The sequence below is a fragment of the Petaurus breviceps genome, unplaced genomic scaffold (genome assembly GCF_028583685.1).
Source record: "Petaurus breviceps papuanus isolate PSGF00001 unplaced genomic scaffold, PetGlider_PUasm1.0 90730, whole genome shotgun sequence".
Taxonomy (NCBI): Eukaryota; Metazoa; Chordata; class Mammalia; order Diprotodontia; family Petauridae; genus Petaurus; species Petaurus breviceps.
The window spans coordinates 6,789,484-6,804,295 of NW_027187324.1; the positions used below are offsets into that span (position 1 = coordinate 6,789,484).

At 34.9% G+C, this 14,812-nt stretch overlaps 1 protein-coding gene across 3 annotated transcripts in view; it reads right to left on the reverse strand.

Annotated features, from left to right (window-relative positions):
* DACH1 (dachshund family transcription factor 1) overlaps positions 1 to 14,812 on the reverse strand; it is a 502,642-nt gene that overhangs the window by 36,934 nt on the left and 450,896 nt on the right. For all 3 annotated transcript variants that reach the window (XM_069066774.1, XM_069066775.1, XM_069066776.1), the window contains 3 exons: positions 14,503 to 14,650; positions 9,458 to 9,601; positions 8,885 to 8,953 (listed from right to left, as the gene is read on the reverse strand). In XM_069066774.1, the coding sequence (XP_068922875.1) occupies positions 8,885 to 8,953; positions 9,458 to 9,601; positions 14,503 to 14,650 (361 nt within the window). The remainder of the gene's footprint in view (positions 1 to 8,884; positions 8,954 to 9,457; positions 9,602 to 14,502; positions 14,651 to 14,812) is intronic.

The window sequence follows — 14,812 nt, forward strand, 5'->3', positions numbered from 1 at the left end:
TGAAGTGAAGGAGGAAATAGAGGTAGCAATGTTGAGGAGAGAATCTGATAAAGAAAACCAAGAGGAAATATCTAGTTCTTGCAAAGAGATTAAAATAGTGGGTAAGAAAGAAGAGATTGGGTGTGCCCCTGATGGAATTGGGGTGGGGAAAGAAAGGCACAAAGATGGTAACAGAGATGATGGGAAATTCCATGTTGAATGACTCTGCAATCCCAAAACCTGTATAAGCCAAAGGAAAGTATGTGTGATCATGATAACAAAAGGTCTGCCTCATTCGATTTATTTAAAGTGGCATAATCTATGCTCTGTGTGCACAACACAAATTTGATCATTAGAGCAGGACAAAATCTACATGAGCTGAGTTTAAGACATTATCAGAAAATCTTAAAGTTATACAATGGGAAAGAATAGGAAGAAATAAAAACTTGCTTTAGTTGCCTACTTCTAGTAAATGACTGTTTAAATCCTCCAAAGGGAAGAGGTGTCTATTCTCTTTGAAGATCTACAACTTTCCTTCCTAGTCTATTCTAGGATTTTATTGACTCAAATAAAAAAGTTCACCCTAATGCCCAACTGAAATATCTCTGCTTTAATTTCCTCTTGTTTGGTCTACCAAGGACAGAGAAAACAACTGCTCAGCATTTTCTTCATAAAAGTCCTTTATATACTTAACCCTTAAGCTACTTGTATCCAAAAATAAAAATAAAACAAGATAGAACTTATTAAGGTTTTCTCATAAGGCCTATTTTCTTTCCTTTTAATTGCATTTCTCACCTTATTTCACCAGGCTCCAAGTTTTACAGCCTCTTTCTGAAGCATAATAACCAATATCATATGCAATTTTCCAGCAACAGTCAAGATAACATAGAGTATGGTATATTAAAAAGAACAGCATCTAGTACTTGAGTACCATAATCCTTTTGAGGCATCCTATTATAACACTGATTTTCCTCACACTACCATGCCATTGTGCACTTAAAGGGCATTTGAGAGCTGTGATTATAACGTGATAGGACTAATTAAACAAGACATACCCCCAAGTCTATTCAATGAGATTACCAGGTATGAGGTAATAATGTTATCTTTATCCTTACCTCAATGAAAGGAAGAGTTTACCTGAAAGATTCTGATTTTGTAGGTCTACAGCAACCAACACTCAAATAGTAGTATAAAATACAGCAAATAATTCCATCCTTATTTGAGAAGTCAACCTTACTTGATATTGCCACTTTTATAAACTCTCTGGCTGTATAGGACAGGTAAGTGGTGCAGTGGATAGAAAATCGGGCTTCAAGTCAGCAAGACTCATCTTCCTGAGTTCAAATCTGGCCTCATAAACTTACTAGCTATGTGACTCCAGGCAAGTTACTTAACCCTCTTTACCTCCATTTCCTCATCTGTAAAATGAGCTGGAGAAGGAAATGGCAAACCACTCCAGTATCTCTGCAAAGAAAACCCCAAATCGGGTCACAATGAGTAAGCTCCAACTGAAACAAGGGAACAAAAATAAAAACAAAAAAACAAGGTTACCGCTATTTAGCAACTAGCAGGTCTTAGGACTCAGGCAAGTAGTCATCCATGGGACAGGGAAAAATTGGCAGGGTCATGATTTGGAATCTCTTTAAGCAGGAAGAATTTGTTCTTCATACGTTTCCATCTAGCTATGCATCCAGACAATAACAGAACTAATCCTAAACCTATGTATGGGAATTACCGTATCCTAGAGGTGAATGGTCCTGTCCTAGAACAGATCAAACCACTAAGTGACTTTCTCACTGTCCCTTCGGGGTAGGAAGATGTAAGACATTCAGCTGAGATTATGGTACATATATGGTATCAGGAACAGGGTCCTAAGAGTCAAAAAGCACTTGAGTTCCACTGTCATGTCAATAAGCAGATGACAATAGAATGACTTTCTGGAAGGCTGTAGAAAAGATTCCTCAATCAGATAACAGAACAAACTAGATGATATTCCCAGCAATTTTAATATTGTTTGACCAGAAAGTCATCTAAATGAGAGGACTCTGTCAAACGTTTCATGCCAAAAAACGTAAGGGAAAAAATAATTGGAGGAAATCAGGCAGCTAGAAGAAGTTACATTAGTGAGCTGAGTTGAGCCTTTAATCTTTGGTTGAGGTTATCTGCACTCTGCCTAGCTTTATACTGGCTGTTTGGTCTAAAAGTTTTAATTGTAACTCGATGGACTTGAGAGGTCTGGAGGCAAGCCCTAAACCGACACCAGGGATAGAATCAGTCAGTCAATCAATAAGCATTTTTAAGTTCCTTCTTTGTGTTAGATATTGAATATACAAAGGGAAAAATGAAATAATCTTGGTTCTCAAAAAGCTTATATTTCATTAAAATAACAAAATGTACATATATAAGCATGTATATGTAAATATATAAAATAAATACAAGCTAATTTGATGATGGGAGACACTACTACCTGGGGGAACCAGGAAAGGCTTTAATGTAGAAGGTGGTGTTTGACCTGGGGTATGAAAGATCTAAGGGGAGTTGGAAGGCACAGATGTTAGAAGGAGTGTATTTCAGAGATGGGGGATAGAAAAGGAATGGAGACAGAGATGGAGTATTAGGTGTGATGGCTAGAGGAGGGACAGTTTGGTTGAATTGTGGAGTACATAGAGTGCAACCTAGAAAGATAAATAGGGATCGATCAAGTTGTAAAGAATTTTTAAGTGGTAAGCAAAGGAATTGTATTTGTTCTTAGAAATAATAGTGATTAGCAGTTAATACTGGAGTTTTGAATGATGGAGTGCCAGGGTCAGATTTGCACTTCAGCAAAATCATTTTGTTAGCTAGGTAGAGAATGATTTGGGGGAAGGGTGACTAAGGCAGAAAAAGTGCTAGAATCTTAATCTCACACAACGTTTTATTCAGAGAGTATAATATTTCATGTGGTATTTACGTTGTTGGATTAATCTTGTTCCTACTGAACTTTACCATATTTTAAAGGGTCACTTTACCAATGTATCAGAGACACTTGGAAACTTCCTCTTGTCTTCTAGAGTATTAGCAACTATAATTAATTTGGTATGACCTACACATCACATGAGATTTTTCAACATTGAATTATCAACGTGTGGCATCCTAAGCCCATATTTAAAGAGCATAAAATGGAGATTCAATTCTTTTCTTATATAAGAAACAAGGAAAACTGAGTGAGGCCTATTTGCTTTATTTAATGCCATAAAGGAATAAGATGGTATATAGAAAAATGTATTATAAGATTATGAGACATGGAAAATGAAGTTAAAATTCAAAATGGCAAATTGAGGTGAAAGAGAATATGGATAAAAACATAATGGTAGCAATGTAAAATAAATTAAAGTAATACCGAAAAAAAGAAACTTTTTTTTTCTGTTGATAGCTATAGAATTGATTATTTTTGTGATTTTTTTCTATTATATCTTCTAGACAAAACATCATACCATACTTTTAAGTATAAAGCAAGGTTGTTCATTCCAAGTAATAATTAATAATTCATGGATATGTTTATGTGTGTGTATGTATGTGTTTTGTGTGTGTGTATCCAGGCAAAATATTAGTTATTTGCACTCAAAATGTCACTTTTTCTATCTAAGATAAAGTTATTTGAATGATCAAAACAGTTATTTTAGAAAATATAAAAATAGGTAGACTTAAATATTTGCATTGGTAGTTTCTATTTCTTATGCTTACTACCTAGATGACCTTGGGCAAGTCATTTAACTTCCTTAAGCATCAGTTTCTTCATCTGTAAAATGAGAACTAAATTAGATGGCTTTTGAGATCCCTTCTAACTTTAGATCCATGATTCTAAGATGAATGACCTATGGATTTTAATTATTTTCTTCACTTAATATACCCCCAAGGTGCTCCCATCAACTTTCTACTAGTTATTAGATTCTAAGTATCCATTAAAAAAAATCACACTTGATAAATGTCATCACCAAGCCATTTTATACTACATGACCATGAACTAATTCATTCATATGAGAAAATTCAATGGATTATTTATGGAATAATTTCTCAGGAATCATTTTATAATTTGTTTTTCTTCTCACTTTTAGCTTATCATCACTTCTCTAGGCTCCTCTCTTCACCTCTTTAGTGATCCAGAAACGGTGTTACTTAATGCCAATGAGGCAATACTTAGTCTAACCCTAGGTGCTCGTTTGGGGGTAATTACTTGGCACTGGAGCAGTATTTAAGCGGCTGACTGCTAGATGACTAACGCCAGGGCCAGAAATGGCATTCACTTATGCCAAAATGTTAAAAATAAATAAATACATGACAAGCACAAAGATTTACTAATTTGCTTTGTCTTTCCCAATTAAGTTGAGTTTATTTTGGAAGAGAGAATAATTTCAGTTATGGTTGGATTGGGAATGAGAGAGAATAGAAAGAAGGATCATAACACCTGGGCTTGGGGAGGCTGGGAGCTGGGGAAGGCAGGGAAGTGGGCTATTTTTGTGGCATTCCTGACAGTATTATCAAGCAGCAGGTGCTCAGAAAGCCTCATGACTCCCCAAATACATGACATGGTCTATTTTACAAATCAGTAATGACAATAACCTGGTGTATTCTGCCTCTTTCAAATTTCTCTTTAGATTCTGTAATCAGTAACATGGGTTCTTTTTTTAATTTCTTTTTTTTCTTTTATTTCCTTTCTTTCTTTTTTGTTTGTATGAGGGGGAAGGGCAGGGCAATTGGGGTTAAGTGACTTGCCCAAGGTCACATGGCTAGTAAGTGTTAAGTGTCTGAGGCCAAAGTTGAACTCAGGTCCTCCTGACTCCAGGGTTGGTGCTCTATTCACTGTGTCACCTAGCTGACCCTCTTTTTTTATTTGTTAGTCATTTTTGTTCTGTATTTTTGTTGTCAGATGACCTAATTTTGCCTAAAAGAGAAAACTTCTTTACATTATAGTGAGGCATAACATACTGAGAAAGTATGGGAGAGAAGAAAGATTTGCACTAAAGGGTGATAACAGAGAGGGGTATAATTAATCCGTAATTTAAACATCTATTCAGACTGACAAAGTGCTTTTATTCAACAAAGTAGGGGTTTGTTGCAATAAGTGGATAATGCAATTTTAAATTTCTTTCCATTTCACAGATGAGGAAACTGAGGTTGAGAGGTTAAATGACTTGCCTATGACCATACAGCTAGTAAATATTGTAGTCAGAACTCAAATTCAGGAATTCTGACTAGAATTACAGTGTTCTTTTTATTATACCATGCTGATTCTCAATCTAACAATCACTTATAGTGCATTAGAATTTATTATCCGGGATGGGGCTTGTGAACAGCAAGATAAAAAAAAAAGAGAGATCAAGAGAAAATCCAAAATAAAAAAAAAAGACATGTACCCCCACAGTACTCTGACTTGATCAGAAAACTTTTGGAAAATGTCTTTGAGCTCTAGTTACCACATTTAAGAAAGAAGGAGATAGACTGAAATGTGTAAAGAAGTAAGCCTCCGAAATGGTCTCCCTCTCAATTCTTGAGTACAAGGAATATTATATTTTATCTTGTATTCCAAGAACCTAGCAAACAGTAGGCACTTAATCAATGCTGATTGAAGTGGATCCCTCTCTAATCTATCCATCACAGACCTGCCAAAATAAGGAAGTTTGGTGACTCAACAGATATAGCACTGGACCTGAAGTTAGGAAGATCTGAGATCAAATATGACCACAGGCACTACTTGTGTGACCCAGGCAAGTCACTTATATTTTGTCTCAGTTTTCTTTTCTTTTCTTTACTTTTTTTTGCTTTTTGGAGAGGGGAGAGCAGGGCAATTGGGGTTAAATGACTTGACCAAGGTCACACGGCTAATAAGTGTTAAGTGTCTGAGGTAGGATTTGAACTCAGGTCCTCCTGACTCTAGGACCAGTGCTCTATTCACTGTGCCACCTAGCTGCCCCCTATTCCTTATTTCTTCTTTGGTTTGTATATGGCATACCTCCCCAACAGAATGTAACCTCCTTGGGAAGGTCTGTTTCAATTTTGGATCTTTACATTCCCAGTACCTAGCTATTCTGCACTATCTATGATACGTGATTAAGAAATGTTTTTTGAGCTAAAATTAAAAGACAAGGGTGGGGTAGAGATAGTATATGGAGAATGTTATTTTATCTTGAAATATTTGAAGGACAAAGTAGAGGAAAGATTAGATTTCTTCTCTTTGGTCCCAGAGGACCTAGAAGCCATGAGTGGATGCAAATATAAGTATAAACTTCATAACAATTAGAGTTTTTAAAATGTGAAATGGGATCCCTCTGGATATCATCAGTTCTCTATATTTATCTATATGTATATATGTACATGCATTTAGATGTGTACATGACTTCCTTTGCAACTTATATATGCTATGAATTTAAAAATATGGGTCCATTGGCTTCATCAGCCTACCAAATGATCCTATAAAAAAAAAAAAAGGTGAAAGACTTTTGCTTTAGAGGTGGGTTCACTACTTGGCTAAAGATATAGAATGGCTTAATGGTTTACCAATGGTTTGTGTTGTTAGAAGACTGAGCTTGCTTCCAATTTTGAGACCCTATAATTCCATGGGATTTGGTTTTTTAATCAGGTAATTTTAGACTAATATTAAAATGGGTTGGAATTTCCTAGGATATACAATTGTAGAGCTGGAGCCAACAACTATGACTAAGTATTTTCTTTATAGGTCACATTTCACAGATGTATGATTTAGAAAAATCTGTCCTCAATTACTAAAATATAGTTTTTTATCCATATAGAGTAAATAGAGATCTTATACTGTATATTTGAAAAGAGATGACTAAGGATATGTAATAAGAAAAGGAGTTAGATGAGTCATATAATAACAGTAATTGATAAGATATAGATAGCCTGAGTACTTTACTAGTACTCACAAAATATTGAGAAATCAAAGGCCTCTACTGTATTAGACTGATTGTCTATAGAGGATTTTTTAGGGACATACTGATGACTCAGAAATGATCAGAGGGATGAATACCAATAGCAAAGAAATCATGATTTGATTTCTGTGTTTGTATTTCCCAGTGCCTAAGAAACTTCCTGGTATATAAATAGGTAGTAAATGAACACTTTTTGATTAATTGATCACAGACTGATCCAAGTATCAAAACACTTGCTTTCCTAGTTAGCACTAACAGAAAATAACTGTACAATCAATAATGATAAAAAATATTGGTGATTATTAAACTCGTATACATACTGCACCAATCATTAAAACGTAAAATGATTATGGAATTACAAACAATAGACTACGTTCTCTCTTCTACAAAGCGGAGAATATCTTTTTGTTTTCCCTCCTAATGTCTGCGTAAGTTGAATTGAAGATGAGTTGTCAGACCAGAGCAAGATCCTCTTTAATGTGCAGCAATATTTACCTCTGTGATGCTCGCCTGACAACAGAGAAATTAGGCAATGTAGAATTCGATCTACTTAAGGGAGAGCTATGGAGAATATGGGTTAATACATTCTCCAGATCTTTTTCCAGGCTACTTGAGGCAGTATATATGATAGAACAAATCTGTTTTTGCTTATACAAATTCCACATATAAAAAGAAGACAATATTTTTCCAGTATCAACCTCTGTATGCCATTTATTGGAGGATTACTCAGATATTTTCTGATGAAGAGGGAGGTTTAGGCCTCATTAGTCTTTACTTATTTCACATGTTTATAAAGTTTTGAAAAGTGACACAGTGGGGTTGCTATGAGGATCAAACGAGACAAATAATTAGAATATTGCAAAAGCCCATACAGAAATAACGTATTATGATTGCGATATCAATTCTTAGATGACCAAGGAGAATTGTACGGATATTGTAAATGCATAGAATGAAAAATCTTTCCATGCCAGTCCCTATTGTCCCTGAATTTCTACTTGTTAACACTTTTGAAAACACAATAATATACAAGGATGTATTTACTTTATGGTAACCTAGTGGCAGCATTTTTGGAGCCAGAAAATCGGATTAAATAACACACAAAAATGATGTCAAATGAAACCCTAAAAATGATTGAGTTTAAAATGCAAAATAAAAGCAATTGAGAGCGATTATAGTAGTTAATCAATTTAGGCTTTCCTTTGAAGAATGCACCTTCATTTAAAATTGAAAACAAATGCTATTTTTGCTGTTTAGTATTCATGTTGGTAGATTTGGTTTATTGGCTAGAGTAGACATTAGAGTATACATGTTACCTTCAGAATTTGTTCTTTACTAATAGTGTGGTCTCTGCAATATACATATTTAGCTCTTCTGGGTGTGTACTACAGCTCCCTTCGGTGTTCTATATATAAATTTGCTCAGCAGATTTGTGTTATTAAAATGTAAATAATGGTATATAGAGCATTTGGCAAATGAAAAAACCAAACTGGGAATAAACAATCATATTTATTGTTAACATTTGGGCTAGTTTATTGAAACACACCTTGCAGTAACTGTCACTAAAATGATTAGTTATAAAGTTTAAATTTTGAGAATTGCCTATTTGGGTAAGCTATGATTTTATTTGTATAGTTACGATATTCACATTTAAGTACAAGATAGAAAATCTTCCCCCTACAAAACCAACTCTATGCATTAAATAAAATGCATTTACTGTGCCCAAGATTTAATCATACATTGTTTAAAATTAATTATTCCATTTTAATTGCATTGTATAAACAGAAATGACCTGTTAATTTAAAGGAAATCTATCAGCACAAAATGAATTCAGTCATATAAACAAGCAAGATGAACTTGACCTTGTTTGAACTTGTTTTGATGTGGCCCAGATGGTAGGCTACATGCTTGAATAGCAGGCTAAAGCGGAGGAAAAACTCATATAGCAAGATCTAGATTTATAGCCTTTTGCAAATTCCTACCTTGTATTGTCCTTTCAGCATCTGTTCTGCCCCCACTGCGGTCAGCTTCTATCTCTGGGGTCAGAGAGTCTAAAAGCACAGAAAGATAAGACTGACATATTTCATTTGATTCCTATGGTCCTTTTTACAACCTGTTACTCCTGTGCTGAATTACAATACAATCAACCTTCGTCATTTAAAAAAAAATGTTGAACAATGACTGGAGGTCATGACAATTTTAGGAAGATTTAGAAAGATTAATGAGCAATGAAAGATGGCTCTTAAGCAGGGAGGTGGGGGGAATGAGTTGTCAGACTAATAATTTAGCCTGTTTTTAGTTGGTGTGTTAAGCAGCTGAGCAATATTTGCTCACAGATCTAGAGGAGAAAGAGGAAGAAGTAGAATAAATTTATGAAATAAGGAAAAGTAAAGGGTTGCACTCCTTTAACACATGCTTTTCCTTCCAATAACATCTTCCAGTAGAGATTAATGAAACATATAAAATAGAAAAATGTAAATCTACAGGATAATTTAATAACCATTCATTAATAATACAAAAGCACAGTCAATGTTAAGCAATATATAACTTCTTACCATTTAAGACCCTGAGACTATCTGTTGATGCTGCCTGTTTTAGGGTCTGTTCCGCTTGTTCTCGACGCTTAGTCTCAAATTCAAGCGCCTCCTGCAATTTCCTCTTTGCCTTTTTCTCCTTCTTTAGCCGCTTTTGAACTATTGCTGCAAAAGATAGCATGTTATTAACTAAAGGTATTATATTTCCCGATTTCCGATGGATACGGTGGACTGGGTCAACATGTAGAAAGTAAAATGGGATGGGCTAGTTATTTAGATAATTCAGGTCTAAAACACATGTCTTCAAAACAGTAAGATGAAGCTAAGTGTTGCTCTGTTAGACTATTTTTTTTCTTCCCTAGATCAATCTCCAAATTTTCAACTTCACTTTCAATATATAAAAGTAGTTTTACTAGAAACAAAACTTAAAAAATAGTGCTAGTGAATATTCAGTTATTGGTAAAAAAGAAATCTTATAATCAGTGGCTAAATTGCCTACTCCTTGGCTCAGAGCTCAGGACAGTCTAAACCTGTGCAGGTAAGCCCTTGAAAAGTTATACTGAGCTAATCGGAAGGGACAAATAGAGGAGTTTTTGCTTGTTTGTCTTTCTCTTTTTGGGAAGGTGTCTTTTTATACTTCATAGAACAAGAAAATTCAAATAATTACATTTTGGAACTTTAAAAGACATAGCAAACATATGATAAGGAACAAATAAGTTTTTTCAGAAGTATGTTTATAAGATATAAGAGGGAATGAAGTCTTTTTGGAGGATATTTCATTGTGTCCTTAGACATATTGATCCTTCCTTAACACAGAATTCACACGAGCTCCAATACATTCCAACAAAATGTATGATTTTATTTTGCTGAAATGTAATGCAAGAAAATCTATGCACTTTACAACTAAAATATCATGAGCTGCCATTTAAAGCAGACATGAATAAGTATTACAGCAAAGCTCCTACTTCTCTCTAAACCCCCATCTTCACCCTACCCCCAGCTGGGACTTTAATTTTATCCAAGAATTTAATGTATCATCATTAAATAGTAATGAATCAATGTACTTCAAGAAGTGTGCATTAAATGTATTTTCAGTATGATGATGATTTTAATTTTTACAGTGTAAGTACATGGCAAATAATCTTAACAAATGAGAAGCAAGCATGTGTTTCTGTTTGAATTAAAATTTTATCATGGCTGACATATTGTGAATGTGACTACGACAAGCAGAGCCAGAATGAGCAAGGCCTCACTGTGTAGCTGTCCACAGAAGAGACATAATCCCAATTTTACTACTTGATCAGACTGCACAGCAGTAGGATGCATTAATTAGAGGATGTGCAGATGGGAGGGGAAGAGGATATTTAAGACAAAAGAAAATGATACAGTTATTGTTCAACTCCAGTATCTAAAAGGATGCCCTGATATATGAAACATTTGCATGACGGTGGGTTTGATAAAATAAAATCTCCAGGATATAGAATGAAAGGTATGATGAAAAGAAAACCAAGACTTAGATACACACAATGTTTGCTAATTTTATTTCATCAAGAAAAGTACAAATGTTGAAGACTGTCCTGGACCTATTTGTTGATAGAAGTATATATAAATGGAAGCTGGCTTTCCCAAACGAGGCATGGCAACTGACATATTCTTGCATGAAATGTAAATAAGTTTAATCAAGAAATCACCAATATTCTATTTCTAAAATTAATTTAACTGATAATGATGATATTAACATTAAGGTGTCCTTTTTGTCACTGCATATTTATCTATCTTAGGAAATCACATTATAGCAAGTCCTTCATCAGATGAAAGGTATAAAGCAAAATGACTGATTCCTGATTAATTTTTGAGCCAAATAACTTGAAATAAACTAATAACTTTAAGTCAAGTCAGTATACATTTATTAAGCACTTACTATTTCAAATGCCAACTGTTGCCAACCCCCAAATTCCTGGACCCTAAGACTCTCAGAAAAGGGAAATTACTTTCAACATAATTCATCTGGAAGGAAAAATGCTAATGAAATTTCTGTCAACAGTCTCAAAAAACAGTCTCGTACTACTGGCCATTCACCAACTCCTGTGTTACTGAATCAAATGGGATAGTCATGGCTACACTTCAGGGTAATGAGACATTTTCAATAGACATATTACTAATAAATAATCATTGCTAGTTATTACCTTCAATTTATTGTTTCACAATTAATTAAATCATAGATGCGTGGAGTGATATGTGATTGTTTTGCCCTCTAGTGGTTAGAGGAATTTAACATGATATAAATACGGGTATGAGCCAACAACATTCTCAAGTTCTCTCAAGTGACTGCTTCTTTAGGGCCTTAATGGTTTGAATTTCAATTTCTATAAAAAACCAGATTTATTCTAATGAAAAGTGGAGCTTAACAAAAGGTAGTACCATGATAGAATTCTATTGCAAAATGCCACTGTTAAGGTAACATTCTTTCTACTGTGCTTGCTTCCTACATTTGTGTTTTGTCTTAATGGCACTTTGTATACAGTCTGCTTATTTCAAAATCCTTCTGTCTAAATGTGCTCACGTCATTTAAAAATGTGGCACATCTCATGTAGTCAGAGAATCATGGCTTTAGAAAAACAACAGAAATCATCTAGTTTATTCATCTCTTGTTTGAAGATCTCCATTGAGGGAGAATTCACTACCTCCAGAGGCAGGCCTTTCCAATGTTGGACAGCTCTAATTGCTAGAAAAACTTTCTATACATCACCCCGAAATTTACTTCCCTTAAAATTCCACCTACTCCTCCTTATTCTGTTCTTCATGGTAAGGCCAAACAAATGAAAGCCCTACTCTATATGCTAGTTCTTTAGATACCTGGCAAGAACAAAGCTCTCATATCCTCTCCAAGTCTGCCCTTTTCCACGTTACGGAAACAACAAACCACAGGTCCTTTGCTCAAAACTCCGGTGATAGAACCTCAAGACACTTTTCCATCCGACCTGATATTCTCCAGCTCATCAATGTTCTTCTTGAAAGGGAGTTCTCAGAAATGAATATAATGTTCTAGATGTGGTCTGATCGGGCTTGAGTATAGTTGGAATATCATGTGCGTAGTACTAAATACCATTATACTTCTTAAAGAAGCCTAAGATAACATCAGCTTTTTTTCCTGACATATCAACCTGCTGACTTATATTGAATTTTTAACCAACTATACACCTCTGCTTTTAATTCACTTAAACACCTTCCACATCTTGTACATGTGGTATTCATTTCCCTGAATGAAAAGTGTAAAACTTTACATTTATCCCTATTAAGTCTCAACTTACTCGATTAAGATCAATGGCAACGTAGTTTTAGATACTGGCTCAGTCAATTAACACATTAGTCTATGTCACCCAGCAAATTTGATTAGGCCCACTATGCCTTTATCCCCTTGACCAAAATAAGCAAACCAATAAAATGAAGTTAAAACCAAAGATAGATACCCTAGGCATGTCATGAAAGACCTCTTTCCATGTTGACATCCAAGCATGGAAGCAAACAATCAAACGGTTTTGAATCCATTGAATTTATTATCTTACCCACATTTTTCTCAGTGGTTCATGTGAATAGCTCATAATTAGGGTATTTTGTTTTGTTTTGTTTTTATTCTGATAGCAACCTAAATGAACTCTTTGCACTATCCACACATTCTTTCTAGCTCTGCTCTTCGGGCAGGACAGAAATCTAATCCCTTTTCCATATTTGAAATGCTCAGAGACAGCTAACTGCCCTGGCCTTAGCTAAACATTCCACTATTCTGGTCGGTCAGTTCAGTACATTCTGTGGGTTTTCAATGTCTCTCTTAAACTGTTCTGTTCAAAACTGAATAAAATACTCCAGATATGTCTTGAGTAGGATGGAATAGAGCAGGAACATCACCTTATTCTTGAGAGTCATGCTTCTCTTAATGTAGGCCAGGATCTCCTTATCTTTTCTGTCTGCCATATCAACCTTATAACTCTTAATACTCCACTAGGAAGCCCCAGAACAAATTTTTTAAGATAAATTACCATGCCTTACCCAGTTTCTATTTGTTAAATTGATATTTTGAACCAAGGTGTGAAACTTTAGTTTTATTAAATTTTACCTTCAAGTTCAGTGCTACTGAAAGGTCAGGTGGAGCAAAGGGGGCACTGATTTTCAACTCACCAAGTAAAATATCCATAATTACATTAAAATGACTCTTTAAAGATATTTGTGCACATTTTGTCTATGTTTCAGGGTTCTTTTGTTTCTTTGATAGAATATTCACAGAAGCAGATTGTAATCCATTTCTAAACCTAAAAAATAAGCTATAGTTGCCTGAGACTGAGAGAGGTTAACTGACTGATTTGCCTATGATTATGCAGAAAAAGGATTTGAACCCAGGTATTCCTGATTCCAAAGGCAACACTGCATCCACTACATCCATCTGCTTCTCTAAAACAGATGCACTTTATAATTAATTAAAATTAAATCCTCCTTACTACCATCATCAGTAATGTTAGATTATATACTAAGGAGCCAGATCAGCTCCAGTTATGAATGTATGCTTGACCTTGCAAGGTCAAGATGAGATATAGAGATAAAGAATAGATGTTCACTTACTTTTGGCCATTTATTGAGCTAATTCATCAGTGTTCCATTTCAATTGATAAATATCTTGGAGAATCTGTTTTGCTTGAGGAGACAGGAATGTTTGGCTTTACATATTTAACTCTTTAAATTTTTCAAAAGAGAATGCAGACTGAATGGAAAGTTATTCTACACGGTTGTCATATTATCAAAGCTCATTCTTATATCAAACAGTGTGAATCAGTAAAACAGGAGAAGCAATCAGACTTACATGATTAATGAGACAATTCATAGATATTAACACCCTGTGATGTGGACTAAGGAGAATCATGTACTTTGGAGATCAAACCAGAAATAGAATGAGCCCATAGTTCAAATGCTACTGAAAAAATTTTGTGTAAATAATAGGTAAATTTGGGAAAATGTTGTATTTCTGTCATACATTTGAAAAAAAAAACGCACTATATTTGGAACCCCTGCCATACCTCTATTCTTCTGTTCCATAGCCAGTTGCTTTTCAAGAGTTTCCCTTAGTTCTCGTTCCCTTAGGAAATCCATCTTCAGCTCTGTTTTTTCCAGTTGGACTTGTTTCTCTTGAGCTCTGGCATTGTCTATGGCAACCTTCAAGAGCCCCTGTTCAAAGGTAAAATCAATCACTCTAATGCTTAGGTACAGAGTCAGTTTCCCTCATTTCATAAAGTGTTTTACCTGGAAACAACCATGCTAATTAATGTCTTTCATTGACATTGCACTCTGGGCATTCACTGGGGTAGTGAATGTTGGAAAATATACTCT